The 18,182-nt window shown below is 43.3% G+C and overlaps 1 protein-coding gene across 1 annotated transcript in view; it reads left to right on the top strand.

Annotated features, from left to right (window-relative positions):
* The window catches only part of SCML2 (Scm polycomb group protein like 2), a 75,155-nt gene that overhangs the window by 19,753 nt on the left and 37,220 nt on the right, over positions 1–18,182 (top strand). The window contains exons 2-4 of the mRNA XM_070943784.1: positions 5,205–5,439; positions 5,663–5,751; positions 11,827–12,070. Coding sequence (XP_070799885.1) covers positions 5,241–5,439; positions 5,663–5,751; positions 11,827–12,070 — 532 coding nt within the window. The 5' untranslated portion in view covers positions 5,205–5,240. The remainder of the gene's footprint in view (positions 1–5,204; positions 5,440–5,662; positions 5,752–11,826; positions 12,071–18,182) is intronic.

Here is an 18,182-nt window from a genome sequence, read left to right as displayed (position 1 = left end):
AGAGATATTGATCTAAAATTTTCTAGTTTTGTGGAACCTGCTTCTTTTCTTGCCTTGTACTGGCTTAGACCTCTGCTGTTGTTGTTTTTCTGGAATTTGTTTGTAGGCTGATAGAGTTATACGCTGGTCTTTAACTATGTAGGACATCAGATCAAGATCCAAAGCCACTTCTCTTGTATTTTTAGGTGGTCCACCTATAACCTTTAAAGGAAGATCCGGGAATGGCTCATCCAAAAAGCCCCCTATGGTTCCTTGTATTTCCATTGGCTCCATCTCCATCTGCTTCCACTGGACTTCAGTCTCTCGTTCAATTTGCTTTTCTTTATCACTCTCCTGTATTCCTAACACTGAAGATGTACGTGGAGATGTTGGGCCAATTTTAAAAACATTAAGATAAAATTCTTCCGCTTTTTCAACAGTATTTAATCGATATTTTTCTCCTTGATACCTCAATATTATGCCAATTGGAACATCCCATCTAAATGGAATTTGTTGTTTCTTTAGTTCAGTCACCAAAAATCCAAAATCCTTTCTGTCTTTTAGCATCTTAGGCGGCAGCTCTTTATAAATCGCAATCTCCCTTCCATCCACTTGTAGGGTAGAAACAAAAGACTTTTGCAAGATGTCATTTCTTATTCTTCTATCTGTGAAGTATATCACCACATCTCTGGGCAATTGCCTTTGCCTTGCCACCCAAGAATTGACTCTGTAAATCCTGTCAATTTTGGACAAAACCTCTTCAGGGCTAACCTTTAGCATCACAGCCAAAGCATCAGCACAAATCCTTCTCAAATCTCTATTGTTTTCCTTTATCCCTCTCAGTCTTACAGCAAACTCCATAAATTTGAATTGCATCATTGTCACTTCATTTTCAATCCTTTGCATTTTATTATCCACATTGTAAATTTTATAATCAGCTTCCTTCATTTTAGACTCTACTTCTAAACTAATTTCTTCCACTTTTTTATCAATCCGGACAATTACTTCTGAGAAGCCAGTCAGAACTGTCAAAATATCTCGCTTCATCTTGTCATACTTTTCTTGAACCACCTCCTTAATTTCCTGTTGAAATTTTTCAAATTTCTGGTCCATAACCGCATCTTGTTTCATCAGAGCCACAATAATAAATTCCTTCAAGTCTTTAAAATCAATCTCCTGTCTCTGGCTCTGAGTCTGCAAGCTTAAAAACTGCTCTTGTGACTTATGAGTGGGGGAACCCCCCCCCCCTGCAGCTTTGTTGTCTGGCTTTGAAGCCATTTTGCCACGCAGACAAACTCTTTTTAAGAAGGAAGTCTTCTCTCCCTTTACCACCACAAAATCCTCTCAGAGTTAATCAAGTCTCTAAGGGAGAAAGAACATAAAGACACTTTGGGGAAAAAAAACTTTTCCCTTCTCTTCTAGAGAGCGCTGTTGCTTTAGATACTTTGTAGCGTACTGAGGCAGTCAGGCAAATCCACTTTCGCTTTCAGCTTTTTTCAAGCCGCTAAAGCCGGACGCCATTTTAAACTTTCACTCTTCTCTTTCTCCATTCTCAAATTCAATCACAGGGCTATTATAAATACTTGCAGTTTTGAGTTCCAGATCCAGATTTCACCCTGTTTATTTTTAATAAATCTTTTGACTTTCGCTGATTACGTTGGTTGCGTCGTCTGGCTCTGCTACGTGCAGAGTTCCCCTGGAGTCCGGAGCCTCGGCGAGCTGGATAGGGAGCCTCATCCTGCTTCCTCCCCAGAAGCAAAAAAGACAATCTGGGGACTTCACAGGGGCTCTACCTGATCTCGCCGGCTCTCCTCACGTTTCCTCAAAGAAACGGAGTTTTTCGAGCCGCCTCTCAGCTGTAGAGGCGGCTCTTTACGGGCGGGGGGCTGGCGGTCTTGAAAGACCATCTAGCGACGACGGCGGCACCAACCGGAAGCCCTTAAAAGTATTTTTTTTTCTGCAACCTCTTCGGCTGAAGAGGCTGTAGAAAAAAATGCTTTTAAAAGTCTCTGACAATCCCGGCTGAATTGCCGGCGTGCGTGGCCCCGTTGCGAACCGGTAGTAAAGGTAAGTAGAACCCACCCCTGTTTGTGGGGTATAACTGCATTGAATAAATCTAGATAAATCTTATAAATTTATCTTTTTCTGCAGAATGCTCTCAACCCAGATTTTATTACTATATAATATTTGAGCTGTTATACTAGGTTAACTCATTGATATATAAACAGTGTTTCTTTTTATTTCTGTACAAATATTCCTCCAATATATAAAGTATCAAAACATCATATATTAAATAATTAGTGCTAAAAAGATAAATGTAAATTTAGACTAAATTTATTCATGTACAGGTAGTCCTCAATTTACAGCCATAATTGAGCCTGGAATTATGGTTGTAAATTAAGGTGGTTGTTAAGTGGGTCACCATGTGACTATGCCTGATTTCACAACCATTGTTCTGGTCATAGTTAAGCGAATGTGGCAGTAGTTAAGAGAATACACTGTCTCCAATGGGCATTTTTTGCTGGAACCAGAAGTAAACACCGGTTTTACATGACTGCAAACAGCTGTAAATGAGGGCCTATTGTTGAGTGCCCAGAATGCAATCATGTGACTGTGGGGAGGAGAGGGGAGCCAACTGTTGTGACTTAGGCTTCCTGAGTCATTAAAACACCGAGTATTCCCAAAAACCTCTTTCATTGCAACAGCTGTGAATTACGTTCATTCACAGCTGAGTCTCAATTAGTTGCAAAAAGTCCTTCGGGAGAAGTCCTTTGAGATAATCATCAACCTTTATCTCTCTTGACATGCTGCCAAAAACCTACTTGGCAAAGCCACATGGAGTCCAGAATCAAACAGAGATGCTGATTGGGAACAGAATTAACAACGTTGCTTTCGTGCAAAGGGCCCAAGTGCCTTTGCTCCTCTTTTAAGCCTTATGGGAGGGGCCAATCATCTCCAGGCCTTACTCCCAAGTCATCCTTTTAGTTTTAACTGTTCTTGCCTTCTGGCAGCTCTGCGCATACGCGCACTAGGAACAGGCTCCTCCTGTTCCTCTGCCTTTCTGATGTCCAACTCAGGAGACTCCGGAGTCCGCGCATAACTCCCAGATAGTCCTGGCCCCATCTCTGCCTCTGATGCAGAGCCCTCGTCTGAGCCTTCCCGACTCCAGGACTGGCCCATGTTCCTCCCCAGCCTCTTCACTGTCTGACTCTGCTGCCAGCTCCGCAGGCTGCTGGTGGACCACAACACCAACAGAACTTCAAATCTGGGTCATAAGTAGTCCTGAGGAGGTCCACTGTAACTTCAAACTGTTGCTAAGCAGCTGATCATAAAGTGAGGACTACCTGTACAATTTTCAAATAATCAGAAAGTACTAATTCTACTACATGATGCTTTGATCAGATCACATCTTGATTATTGTATGTCCAGTTCTAGGCATCTTCTTTTAAGAAGTGTTCAAAGAATGGCAGTGAGGAGGATCATTGAACTAAAAAAAATTAAATCTTTTGAGGACAGATTAAAGTGTTTTGGAAGGTTTAGTGTTTAGAAGAGAAGATTGGGAATATACATGCACTCCTCAAATACTTGAATGTCCTGTACTTCAGGATAAAAAAATAACATTATAGACAGTTTATACTGCAATTGGATATTTGGAAACCTTCCAAACATTAAGAGTAGTGATAGCGGAACCAGTTATCAGGGCGATGGTGAGCTCACTTTTGCTGGATATATTAAGTGAAGAATCTTGGCAACCATCTGTCTTGCATGCTTTAATTTGAATTCCCACTTTTAGAACTTTCCTATATTTAAAAGGTCACATTCAATGCACTGTTTCTTTGAGATAGAATCTTCTGGGAAAAAGCTGACTACAATAACATTCATGTACCATAATTTCAATTAATTAATTTGATAATTTATATGCCACAACATAGCAAGTAAATTCAGTGCAGGTTAAAAAGATAATTTAAAAATTGCATTTTTTACAATTGTTATAATTATTTTTAACATGTTTGGGAAAAATATTTTTACATTTTTGGAAATTCCTTAAGATTCTATTTACATTCCTATAGCTTGACGTATATTTATGTAGTATTTATATTGCTGTTTTAATTTTTAAATATTTCCATTTTTTTCATAGAATATTTTAACTGGGACAACTACTTGAAAGAAACTGGGTCTGTAGCTGCCCCTTCACAGTGTTTCAGACAGGTGATAGTTTAAAATATTAAGAACCACTCCTAAAATTAATGTGTTTGTAAACTGTCGAACTGCCTTACTTACAAGTGTAGCATTCAATGTAGTATGCACTTCATGTTAGTAAGAATTACTAATATAAGAAGCATTACTGTTAGACTTACAGCCCGGGGTGAAATCTCCCAGTTCGGACCAGATCACCCGATCCGGTAGCGATGGAGGCGGGTGGTTCGGAGAACCGGTAGCAAAAATCCCTGCCCCCTTATGCCCAGCTGAGCCACGTGATCACCAGAGGCTTTTTTTAAAAAAAATTTAAAAGCATTTTTTCTACAAGCTCTTCGGCTGAAAAAATGCTTTTAAAAGTAAAAAAAAAAAAAGCCTCTGATGATTGCGCGGCTCAGCTGGGATCGTCAAAGGCTTTTAAAAACCTCTTCAGAGATTGTAGAAAAAATACTTTTAAAAGCCTCTGACGATCCCAGCTGAGTTGCCTGATCGGCAGAGGCTTTTAAAAGAAAAAGAGCCTCTGCCGATCAGGCAACTCAGCTGGGATCGTCAGAGCCTTTTGAAAGCATTTTTTTTACAACCTCTTTGTCGAAGAGGTTGTAGAAAAAATGGTTTTAAAAGTTTTTTTTAAAAAAGGCCATGCCCACATTACACCCCCCCCACCAAACCACGCCCACAGAATCGGTAGTAACAAATTTTAGATTTCACCACTGTTACAGCCTCTTTTCATCTGGTAGGAAATAACAATCACCTTGTTTGATGTATCAAAATACAAAGTAGTATTAAATGCTTATTGCACAGAGAGATGAATATCATGAAGTAAATTCAGATTGTATGTGTTGATTTGTTACTGAAATGTTAAAAGATGCATTTGTATAATTATGAAACCAGTGTGATGTCAGCTAGCTCATTTTTAGATGTTCATTCAATGCTCATTTATTAAATTCCCCATATTTTACTATCTAGAAAACTAAACTACTATATTGTTAAACTATATTGTAAACCTTTTGTTATCTTTCCTTTTGTAGTCTAAGATTCCCCCTAGCAATGATTTCAAAGTGGGTATGAAGTTGGAAGCTCACGACCCCCGGAATGTTACCTCTGTGTGTATAGCTACAGTTATTGGAATCTCAGGTACTAGATTAAGGCTCCGTCTTGATGGAAGTGACAATAAAAATGATTTCTGGAGGCTAGTGGATTCCTCTGATATACAGCAAATTGGAACGTGTGAAAAGAAAGGAGGAATGCTTCAGCCTCCTTTGGGTAAGGAAACATAATTCAATAGTGTGATTTACAGGGATCATTTTTTGAAATAACTAACAATGAAATAGTCATAAATCAAGAGAAAAAGAATGGATATAATGTTATAGATTGTATTAGGAGTGCTTTCCACTGGTGATGGATCAACCATGCTTTGCTTCTACCCCTATCTCCACTCTACCTTTTGTCTTAAATCATATCCACTATATATTTATTGTCAAATTAGGATTCCAGATGAATGCATCCTCTTGGCCAATGTTCCTCCTAAGAACCCTAAATGGAGCTGAAATGGCACCTGCTGTATTCTTTAAGAAGGTAAGAAGCTTGGTTGCTGAGAAGTCCCTTGTGTTCTGTTATCTACTGTAGCACAGAAAGCCCAAACTGTGATTACAATAGACATCAATCTTTTGTCAACTACTGGCAAGTGCCATATAAACTATAAAAGAAATTAGACTTACGTTATATGTAGCAAATTCAAGACAAAATCTCATTCATGGTGCTGAGCTTCTCTATAAATTGAGAAGCAATTTACAAATCAGAAGCATTTTACAAATCAGAACATACTAAATATATGGGAAATATGCCTGATAATTTCTCTTCATGTTTTAACTAGAGATATCTGAAAGTTCCTATATAAATCCAATTTAATAAATATAGAGTGAGAGTGAAAAAGCATTGCTTTGGGCATGAATATAATCTATAGATACTTTAATTTTACTCTTTAAAATATTAAATACATGTTCATTGTACATATAGTTCTGTCTAGGAATATTTTTCTTACATAATAAATTCACTGTAAATAAATAAATGGTTTCCAAACCATTTATTAATTTTAAAAATATAATTTATTTCTTATACAGTCAATTTATATCTTGTTCCAAGGTCAAGGATAGTCAGTTATGCTTTTTGTACTCTGAATAAAATATTGCTGTATTAATTTGAATTTTTTAAATCTTATATAACAAGCAAAACAAACCTTGTAAATGGAAGGAGTGTTCTGGGCCAAGGAATGGCAAATGGAACAGTAGATTATGTAAGCTTTCAGATTTCTGGGGATTAAGATATTGGGACTGCTCAGTATTCTCACATTATCTAGAGTAAACAATGCACCAAAGGTACTGAGTATAACTAGGATAGAGAGTAGTAGAGATAAAATGTCAAATGGCTAGTTAACAGAAAATACATGAATTAAAGTAGAAATTGGCACCACATCCATATTATCAAATAATGCTTCAAAATCATCAATGGTAAAACTAATGATATCAGAATTGTTAATGTTATACAGTATATCACAGAAGTGAATACACTCCCTCACATATTGTAAATATTTAAGTATATCTTTTCATGTATCTTTTCAGGTTGTTGAGAGTGTGGTGGCGCGACAGTTTCCCCGGTTCCTGGAGGAAACAGTTTATCTAGATTCGTTCCAGTCGGGTTTCAGGCCTGGGCACAGCACGGAAACGGCATTGGTCGCGTTGGTGGATGATTTCTGGAGGGCTTGGGACAGGGGTTGTTCCTCTGTCCTGGTCCTATTAGATCTCTCGGCGGTTTTTGATACCATCGACCATGGTATCATGCTGGAGGGGTTGAGGATAGGGGGCACCGTGTTGCGATGGTTCTCCTCCTTCCTCTCCGACCGGTCGCAGTTCATGTTGACGGGGACAGAGATTGACCTCGAGGCGCCTTGTGTGTGGGGTGCCGCAAGGGTCGGTTCTCTCGCCCCTTCTGTTCAACATGTATGTGAAGCTGCTGGGTGAGATCATCCGTGGTTTAGGGATGAAGTGTCATCTGTACGCTGATGATACTCAGCTGTACATCTCCACCCCGGACCACCCCAACGATGCCCTTGATGTGATGTCCCAGTGCCTGGAGGCTGTGCGGATCTGGATGGGGAGAAACAGGCTCAACCCATCAACCCACTCAACCCATCCAAGACCGAGTGGCTGTGGCTTCCGGCATCCCGATATAGTCAGTTGGTACCATTGCTGACTTTTGGGGGCGAGTCGTTGGCCCCCACAGAGAGGGCTCGCAACTTGGGTGTCCTCCTGGATACACGGCTGCCTTTGGAAGAGCATATGACGGCTGTGGCCGGGGGGGCTTTTTATCAGGTTCGCCTGATCCACCAGTTGCATCCCTTTCTGGATCGGGATGTCTTACGCACTGTCATTCGTGCCTTCATCACGTCCCGCTTGGACTACTGTAATGCTCTCTACATGGGGCTCCCCTTGAGGAACACCCGGAGGCTCCAACTGGTCCAGAATGCGGCCGCGCAGGTGGTGATGGGGGCGATTCTGCGCTCCCATGTAACACCTCTCCTGCGTGAGCTGCACTGGCTCCCAGTGGTTTTCCCGGTGTGCTTCAAGGTATTGGTTACAACTTTTAGAGCGCTCCATGGCTTAGGGCCTGGGTATTTACGAGACTGCCTTCTGCCGCCAGTAGCCTCCCACCGACCAGTACGCTCCCATAGAGAGGGGCTCCTCAGGGTTCCATCGGCCAAACAATGTCGGCTGGCGGCCCCCAGGGGGAGAGCCTTCTCTGTGGGGGCACCGACCCTCTGGAACGAGTTGCCCCCGGAGATACGGCGGATCCTGGATCTGTGCACTTTCCGCCGTGCCTTAAAGACGTTTTTGTTTCATCAAGCAGGGCTGACCTGACCATATTTTTAAAGTTGCTTTAATTTTAAATTGCTAAATTATGGGTTTTTAATATGGGGGTGTTTTAACTGTGGGCCAAATTAATTTAATTAGTTTTTTAATATTGTTTTAATTTTTGTATTTTCTGTATTTTATCTGCTGGCTGTTCACTGCCCCGAGTCCTTCGGGAGAAGGGCGGTATACAAAATAAATTAAAATAAATAAAATAAAAATAAATAAATGTGACAACACTGAAGAAATGACACTGTCAGGGTTCCAAGTAACACCCCCAACGAAAGAAGAGTCCAAGGCTTGAGTTTCCTCAAAGTTCCTTTTTATTGAAGATGTCATATTGGCACATCTGAGAAAACCCGAATCTGAAAGTTTCCAAGTTTTCCCCACCCAAGTGAAAGTTCAAGTCCCTGTCCAGCACCCTTATGTCCATCACATGGTCCAATCATCCACCGTCCAAACTGGACACACCTCCCAGTCATCCAACTCCAGGTGCCAGGGCAAAGGGTCCTTGACTCTCTGAGAAAGGAATGTTATTTTGACACCCATACTCTATGCAATCCCCCCTCCCATTTTCCCACAGAAGAATATGTGGCAGGCCTGAAGGCCCAAATGTAAAAGATGGCTTCCAGGTCTGACAGACACTTGGCTACAATGTAAAGTACTGAGTATACAGCTTGTATAACAGTGCTATTCCTCAAAATAATGCAACACACAGCCATTAATGTCTAAACTGGTGGCAACAAAAGTGAGTACACCCCTAAATGATAATGTCCACATGGGACCAAGTAGCCGTTTTCCCTCCCTGGTGTCATGTGACTAGTTAGTGGTACAAGGTGTCAGGTGTGAAGGGGGAGAAGGTGTGTTAAATTTTGTGTTATCACTCTCACTCTCTCATGCTGGTCACTGGAAGTCACCTCATGGCAATGAATTCTCTGAGGATCTGAAAAAATGAATTGTTGTTCTACATAAAGATGGCCTAGGCTATAAGAAGATTGCCAAGACCCTGAAACTGAGCCTGCAGCATGGTGGCCAAGACCATACAGCGGTTTAACAGGACAGGTTCCACTCAGAACAGGCCTCGCCATGGTTGACCAAAGAAGTTGAGTGCCCATGCTCAGCATCGTATCCAGAGGTTGGTTTTGGGAGATAGACGTATGAGTGCTGCTAACACTGCTGCAGAGGTTGAAGGGGTGGGGGGTCAGCCTGTCAGTGCTCAGACCATACGCTGCATGCTGCATCAAATTGGTCTGTAGGGCTGTCGTCCCAGAAGGAAGCCTCTTCTAAAGATGATGCACAAGAAAGCCCACAAACTTTTTGCTGCAGACAAGCAGACTTAGGACATGGATTTCTGGAACCATGTCCTGTGGTCCAATGAGACCAAGATAAACTTATTTGGTTCAGATGGTGTCAAGCGTGTGTGGTGGCAACCAGGTGAGGAGTACAAAGAAAAGTGTGTCTTGCCTACAGTAAAGCATGGTGGTGGGAATGTCATGGTCTTGGGCTGAATGAATGCTGCCGGCTGCTGGGGAGCTACAGTTCACTGAGGGAACCATGAATACAAACATGTACTGTGACATACTGAAGCAGTAGACTGGGCTGCGGGATAGTATTCCAACATGATAACAACCCCAAACACACTTCCAAAATGACCCCTGCCTTGCTAAAGAAACTGAGAATAAAGGTGATGGACTGGCCAAGCATGTATCCAGATCTAAGCCCTATTGAGCATTTGTGGGGCATCCTGAAACGGAAGGTGGAGGTGTGCAAGGTCTCTAACATCCACCAGCTCTGTGACGTCATGTGAAGAGGATTCCAGTGGCAACCTGTGAAGCTCTGGTGACCTCTATGCCCAAGAGGTTTATGGCAGTGCTGGAAAATAATGGTGGCCACACAAAATATTGACACTTTGGGCCCCATTTGGACATTATCACCTAGGGGTGTACTCACTTTTGTTGCCAGCAATTTAGACATTAATGGCTATGTGTTGCGTTATTTTGAAGGGACAGCACATTTACACTGTTATACAAGCTGTACACTCACTACTTTACATTGTAGCCAAGTGTCATTTCTTCAGTGTTGTCAAATGAAAAGATATACTTAAATATTTACAAAATGTGAGGGGGTGTATTCACTTCTGTGATATACTGTATATGTTACCTTCAATGTGTGAAATTAGGCATCTTATAGAATGCCTAGGAAATCTATAGAATGCTAAAAATGAAACATCGAAGTATGAAATGCTTTGTCAGGGTTCCAAGTAATATACCCATAGCAAACAAAACTGAGGCAGGTAAATTCCTCAAAGAATAAGTTTATTGGATATGTCATATTGGCACAGGGTGGTGAAAACTGACTCTGACTATTCCCACAGTTTTCACCCAATTAAAATTAAAAGTAAAAGTTTTTCACTTTCTCAAAACAATCAGTCACATGGTCCAATCAGGATACTATCCAGTTGTTAGGTGACTCCAGTCCCCTCCTTCTGAGCACCTGCAGGAATACCCTTGGTTCCCAAGAGAAAATATTTTGTTTTGACTACAAAGCCAAACTGTTTCTATTCCCCCCTCCGTCCCTTTTCTCCAGTGTGTTAGCACTGAAGTCTCAAAATGGCCTCAGTCAGGCCAGCTTCAGGGCTGACATGCTTAATATTTCATACATTTCCTAGGCATTCAATGCAATGCCAAAAGGAAAACTGGCAAACTATAAAATACTCCTGCTAAAATGCCATTCTAGCCTTCCTTGTTGCAGTAAGTCATTTAATATTCGTCTTTTTCTCTTGGGGTTTTTTTTTTTTTTTTTGGTAACAAAGTCCTGTACTTTATTTTGCATTTCTTCTTTCATTTTCATTTACATCTTTTAAATAAAAAAAAGATTAGACAAGGGTTTGTTAACTCTAACTGTAATGGTAACCTTTTTCATGACTCTTTTTTCATACCTTTCCCAAATAATTCTTGTCAATCTGTATAATGCCTACAGTGCATTCAGAAAGTATTCAGATCCCCTTCACTTTTGTCAATTTTGTTATGTTGCAGCCCAGTGGTGAAATGTAAAATTTGTTACTACCAGTTCTATAGATTTCCTAGGCATTCTATACAATGCCAGCTTTTCACATATTGCCAGTATCATATATACTTACCTTTATATAAAAAAGCAACTGTTGATTTAGAAATTAGGCAGATATAACTTAATAACTTAAGTTAATAGAAAATATTAGTTTCTATTCACTGAACTTAATCAAAAAGATTAAGAAAGAACAAAACTCCTAGTAGTAAGTTGTCACTTGAACAACTATTAAATTCACATTATTCAAGTATCAATGGCTGTCTTAAAGTCTCCTGCTAGTTTACAAACACACTATTTTGTATCATGTTAGAGATTGTAAATGATCTATTCATAGTTCTGACATTGAAAGAGGTATATTTGAAAATTTTGCTTTTCTAATAACTTTTTCATTAATAAAATAATAGAACTTTGTATTGTCTGACAGGTCCCTTTAATAATAGCTTTAATATAATCTTTATTGCATTCGCAAAAATGTAAAAATATTCATGGGGGTTTTTTTATGCTCATGTAAAAAACTTCAATGCATATAATTTTTGACATTTTGAGAAAAGAATACTTGAGAAATTGATATGGGTGGAAAAATTGTAATACTTTGGAGCATAAATAAGAAATGTGTAACAATTTGGTTAAGTAAAAGCTTCAGATGCATATATTTGCTTGTTTTCTCTTATTTTGATAGGAACCTCCAAAGCCTTCTCAAAACCTTTTAAAGGTTGGAATGAAGCTAGAAGCAATAGACAGAAAAAATCCTTATTTAATATGTCCTGCAACCATTGCGGATGTGAGAGGAGATGAAGTTTTTATAACCTTTGATGGTTGGCGTGGAGCATTTGACTATTGGTGTAAATATGATTCTCGAGATATTTTTCCAGTTGGATGGTGTGATTTAACAGGGGATGCACTACAGCCACCAGGAAAAAGTGGTAAGAATCTTTATGCATTAAAATTGTGTGGTTTGTGTTTAACAAGATTGATTAAGCTTTTAAGGTTCCATCTTTATGGTGTGTATTCTGAAATTCTAAATACCATAAAATGCAACAAAAACGTATTTCTCTGGTTTGATTTTAAAAATCATTTAACCTTCACTTTTGGTGCAGCTTACTATATAAAATGCAGCTTTATATTGTAAGAATTTCTATATTGGTTTAGGTATGCCAGGGATCCATATACATTAATAAACCATAATTTCATTTTTAAAGAAATGACAATCGCTTAGCTTACCTACTGCCATTCTCTCTCCTCCTCTTTTATGTACTGTATTTTTTGGACTATAAGATGCACCTTAGTTTTTGGGGAGGAAAATAAGAAAAAAGCTGATTGGCAGGGGGAATACCCCCCCCCCCCGGAATACTCCCAATCAATTGTTCCCATAGGTGAATTTTAGCAACAGGTTTCTTGGTTGTGAGCTCTGTGCCTTGCTTTTTTTTTTGTTTTTTTCTGCCTCTGAAAGCCTTCGAAACAGTTTCAGAAAAAAAGCCTCTGAAGCTCTGTTTGGGGGCTTCTTTTCCGAAGCTCTGTTTGGGGGCTTCTTTTCTGAAACTTTGTTTCTGATGCTTTTTTCAGCCTCTGAAACCTCTGTTTGAGAAACTGGGCGGGGCTACATTTGGAGTATAAAACACACACAGATTTTCACCCTCTTTTTATTGTGACCGAGGCCCAAGTAGTGATTACCAAACACAATTGAGTCCTGAACAAACTTATTTTATTAAAACAGCTGAGAATTAATTCATTCTCAGCTTTAGTCCAAAACCAATTCTTTGGCCTTATCGCCAACCTTTGATGTCTTTGGCAACCTGCCAAAGGCTTTTCTTGGCAAACCCCCCCCCCCAAAAGTTCAAGAGACGCTGATAAGAAGCACTGGAATCAATGTTGCTTTTCTACAAAGAACCCAACGGCTTGTTGTTGCTCTTTTAAGCCTTATGGGAGTGGCCAATCATCTGGCCTTATTCCCGAGTCGTCCTTTTTGTTTCAGCTGCTCTTGCCTTTTGGCAGCTCTTTGCATGCGTGCACTAGGAACAGGCTCCCCCTGTTCCTCTGCCTTTCTGCTGTCTGCCTCTGGAGGCTCCAGAGTCCATGCATCGCTCCCAGATGGCCCTGGTCCCATCTCTGCCTCTGATGCAGAGTCCTCGTCTGGGCCTTCCCCTGACTCCAGGACTGGCCCATTGTCCTCCCCAGCCTCCTCACTGTCTGATTCCTCTGCCAAGTCCGCAGGCTGCTGGCAGACCATAACACTATCCCTCACTGCAGGGCCCTTCCCCCAGGTCTGACGATGCGGATGCGGCCGTGACGGGAATTGATCATGGAATACTTTCACCAATATAGGTGCATGCATGGAGGTTGCATCCTCCCAGGTGAAGTCCTCCGGCCCATATCCCTTCCATTCAATGAGGTACTGGAACCATCCTTTTAGCCACCGGGAGTTCTGAATGCTGGCGACCTTATACTCGGGTGGTTCATCTTCGTCACTTGGTGCTGGCTGGGTATGGTCAGATTGGCGGAGCAGACAGGCCAGCTGTTCTGGGACAAGGAGGGATCTATGGAAGATGGGGTGAACATACATCGAGCATGGCAAGGTCTGGCGGTAGGCGACCGGGTTAATAACTGCCTCAACAGGGAATGGACCAAGGTACCAGTGGTCTAGGTTCCTGACCGGCTGATCTGACGGAAGATGCCTGGTGGACAACCAGACCTGATCTCCCAAAGCCAATGGCAACGTTTCCCGCTGAAATCGGTCCGCAACTCCTTTGTAGTCCTCCTTGCCTTTCTCTAGATACTGTCGCACCAACTGATGGACGGCCTGCAACTCGGACAGATAGTCATTACCCGCCAGCACCAGGGAGTTGAGTTGTGTGAGGGGAAAGAATCGAGGATGATATCCCACATTAGCCAGGAAAGGGGTTGTTTGTGTGGAGGTGTGTTGCGAGTTGTTGAACGTGAACTCTGCTACTGCCAAATAATCTGACCAATTGTCTTGTTGCTGATTCACGAAGCAGCGCAGGTATTGCTCCAGAATGCCAATAACTTTCTCAGTTCCGCCGTCGGTTTCCGGATGATGTGTCGATGACAGGCAAGATTTTTACATCCAAGGCCATTATCAGCCCTTTCCAAAACAGGGCTGTAAATTGAGCCCCTCGGTTCGATACAACCCTATCAGGTAGGCCGTGCAGCCAGAAAACATGTTGGATAAACATGCGGGCAGTGGCGCGAGCCGTCGGTAACCCACGACATGGAATGAAATGCACCACCTTCGTCAGCATGTCCACCACCACAAACACGGTCATGAATCCAGAAGATGGAGGCAAATCCGTCAAGAAGTCCATGGAAATGGCACCCCAGGATCTCTCTGGTGTCGGCAATGGCTGGAGTAGCCTTAGAAGGGCTCCCATTGCCGACTTGGCCTGTTGGCAGTGAACGCAGGACGTGACATAAGCCTGGACATTGTGTCGCAATTGGGGCCACTAAAAGGTGTGAGAAACTAGATTCAGTGACTTAAAGAGGCCGAAATGCCCCGCTGCAGGATTATCATGGCATTGCAACAAGATAAGTCCCCGGAGCGGCCCCACCGGCACATAGAGCCTGTCTCAGTACCGCAAGAGTTCCTTCTGAAACATCCATGGAGAGGCGGGCCCTACCTCTTCCTTCCATTGCTCCATGTAAGCATCATGCCGCTGCGCTTCCCGTATTTGAGCCCGTAAGTCCATTGGTTCCTGAACCATGGAGAAAGACTCTACAGGCAACACTGTCCGAGCGGAAGCGGGTCTTAGATGTGGGAATACTCCGGTTTCCGCAAGAGCGCATCCGCCCTTTGGTTGCAACCACTGGGGATGTACTTAACGCGGAAATTGAACTGGGCAAAGAAGAGAGACCACCGAATCTGCCATTGGTTCAGTTTCCAGGCGGTCTGTAGGAACTCCAAGTTTTTATGGTCTGTCCGGACTTCAATTTGATGCCGGGCCCCCTCCAGAAGATGTCTCCAGGCCTCAAACACCATCTTAATGGCCAGTAACTCCTTCTCCCAGATGGTGTAATTGCTCTCAAAAGGGTTGAGCTTCTGCGAATAATATGTGCAAGGGAAGAGGTTACCGCTGGACGTGAGAGCCTGGAGCAACACCGCACCAACAGCAACATCCAATGCATCTGCTTCCAGCACAAGTGGATGGTGGGGGTCAGGATGCTTCAAGATAGACTCCTTCATGAAGGCCTGTTTCAAGGCCTGGAATGCCTGCTGCTCGGGGATACCCCACCGGAATGGGACCTTTTCCTACAGAAGCCTAGTGAGGGGCACGGTCAAGGCAGCAAAGCCGGGGATAAATGTCCGATAATAGTTGGCGAATCCGAGGAGGCGCTGGAGATCCTTCACTCGCCGAGGAGGTTGTCAACTACGCAAAGACTCCACCTTGCTCGGCTCCATGGCAATGCCCTCTGGAGACATGCGATGCCCCAGGAACTTGATGGTGGACTGGAAAAACTGGCATTTCTCCATACAGATGCTCCCGAAGACGTTGAAGGACCAGACGGAAGTGCTGTTGGTGACTCTCCCAGGAAGGAGATAGATCAGAATGTCGTCTAAATAAATTACGACAAAATTGCCAAGAGGTCCCTAAAATGTCATTCATGAAATGTTGGAAGACGGCAGGAGCATTGGTCAGCCCAAATGGCATGACCGTATACTCAAAATGTCTGTAACGGGTGCCGAACACTGTCTTCCATTCATCCCCAGGATGGATCCGAACAAGATTATAAGCCCCTTCTCTTTTTTGAACAGAGTATTGGCTATATCTTATCTTATAGAATTAATCAAATTCAGATACATTTTACTCAATTACAGTTTTTGCCAAGATGTGGGTGAATGTGGGGGGGGGGGAACCAATAAAACTTGTTTAAAAAAAAAAGATTATAAGCCCCTCACAAGTCCAATTTAGTGAAAACGATAGCCTCCCGAAGCTGTTTCAAGAGTTCGGGAATAAGGGGCAGAGGATACCAGTTATGCACTGTGATGGCATTTAACTTGCGGTAGTCGCAACAAAGCCGCAAGTCTCTGGTCTTCTTTTTCACGAACAGGACCGGGGCGGACAATGGCGACAACGAGGGCCGGATAAAACCCCGAGCCAGGTTTTTGTCCACAAAGACCCATAATGCAGCCAACTCAGGGTCCGACATCGAATAGAAAGGCCCCACTGGGAGTGGTGCGTCCGGAATCAAATCAATGGGGCAGTCGTATGGCTGGTGCGGGGGCAATTGGTCTGCCTCCTGTTAGCTGAAAACATCAGCAAAGTCCTCGAGATTGGAAGGCAAGGACACCCTGGTTGGACCCTTCAGCTGTCCTGCGCAGACTTGGTGGGTGTGGTTCACACATTGCAGGCTCGGAAAAGAGATAAAGTTCTGGGACCAATAGATCTGCGGGTCGTGTGTCTGGAGCCAAGGCAAGGCCAAAACCACGGGAAAATGCAGGCTGGAGGGAATATAAAACTCAATAGCCTCCTTATGAGACCCGATGGCCAGGCACAAGGATTGTGTGGCAGCCGTAATAGGACCAGACAGAAGCACCCGGCCATCAGTGGTCTCCACAAGCATAGGAGGATCCACTGGACTCTTAGGGACTGCATATTTGGCTGCAAATGCTGCGTCCATAAAGTTAGTTGTAGTTCTGGAGTCAACCAAGGCGTGAGCCGGAATCGCCTGCAGACTATTGGACAAGAACACTTTTGCCGCCAAAATCAAGTGCCGGGGGGTTTGGGCTCCATGCCCGCTGGGCGTGACTTGGTGTTGTTATGCGCCCAACCCAGGATCTCCCCTAGATCGGACTCGGGGCATTTCCCAACAGGGTTTTCTGTAGTTTTGGGGCAGGCCCAGGCACTGACTCTCCTCATCACTTCTTGGGGCAAGAGGCGGCCAGGTGCCTGGGTTCCCTGCAATACAAGCACAACCCCCCTGATTGTTGTCTATTTTTCATCGACAGACAGGGTCTGGCTGTGCTTATTTCCATGGGCTCCTCCTGTGGAGCCGGGGTCTCATGCACAACTGGTACCACCTGGGTCTCCTGGCAGGCACGGCGACTGGTCCGTATCTGCAACTGGGCATTGATCTTAAGGCACAGATGGACCAGCGCTTTGAGCGTCGGAGGGATATCAACCCGGACCAGCTCATCCTGCAACTCCTCCAATAATCCTCTGAAATCATCCAACAGAGGTCTAGCCTGGACCAGCAGGGGCGTGGCCCAGCAAGCTGCAGAGCCAGAGAGCAAGCTGATTATAAACCTCACTTTATCCCAGTCAGTGGGGAAGTCCTCAGTTCTCAGACTGATGAAAAGCTAGTATTGTCCCATAAAAACAGGAAACATGGCCTGATTGGCATCAAATTTGTCTGGCACAGAAACGGGACATTTTCTACGGGGAGGGGGTGCAGTTGGAGCTTGGAGCTGAGCCATCTGTGCAGCTAACAAAGCTAATTGCTGCTGAAGCTGTGCGTTCTCGACAGGGAGCTGCTCCATCGTGAGAAAGTTTTGTTGGCAATTAGCCTCTTTTGGTAGAAAAGCAAACTGTTGTGACCGAGGCCCAAGTAGTGATTACCAAACACAATTCAGTCCTGAACAAACTTATTTTATTAAAACAGCTGAAAATTAATTCATTCTCAGCTTTAGTCCAAAACCTATTCTTTGGACTTATCACCAAACTTTGATGTCAACAACCTGCCAAAGGCTTTTCTTGGCAACCCCCCCCCCCCCAAAGTTCAAGAGACGCTGATAAGAAGCACTGGAATCAATGTTGCTTTTCTATAAAGAACCCAAAGACTTGTTGCTTTTTTTTTAAGCCTTATGAGAGTGGACAATCATCTTCTGGCCTTATTCCCGAGTCGTCCTTTTTGCTTCAGCTGCTTTTGCCTTCTGGCAGCTCTTCACATCCTGTTCCTCTGCCTCTCTGCTGTCCGCCTCTGGAGGGTCCGGAGTCCGCGCATTGCTCCCAGATGGCCCTGGCCCCATCTCTGCCTCTGATGCAGAGCCGTTGTCCAGGCCTTCCCCTGACTCCAGAACTGGCA

This window comes from Pituophis catenifer, unplaced genomic scaffold (genome assembly GCF_029215685.1).
Source record: "Pituophis catenifer annectens isolate HBS135680 unplaced genomic scaffold, rPitCat1.0.hap2 SCAF_4, whole genome shotgun sequence".
Classification (NCBI taxonomy): Eukaryota; Metazoa; Chordata; class Lepidosauria; order Squamata; family Colubridae; genus Pituophis; species Pituophis catenifer.
The sequence above is the reverse complement of the archived record's forward strand: the minus strand, read 5'-3'. Positions and strand labels throughout refer to the sequence as shown.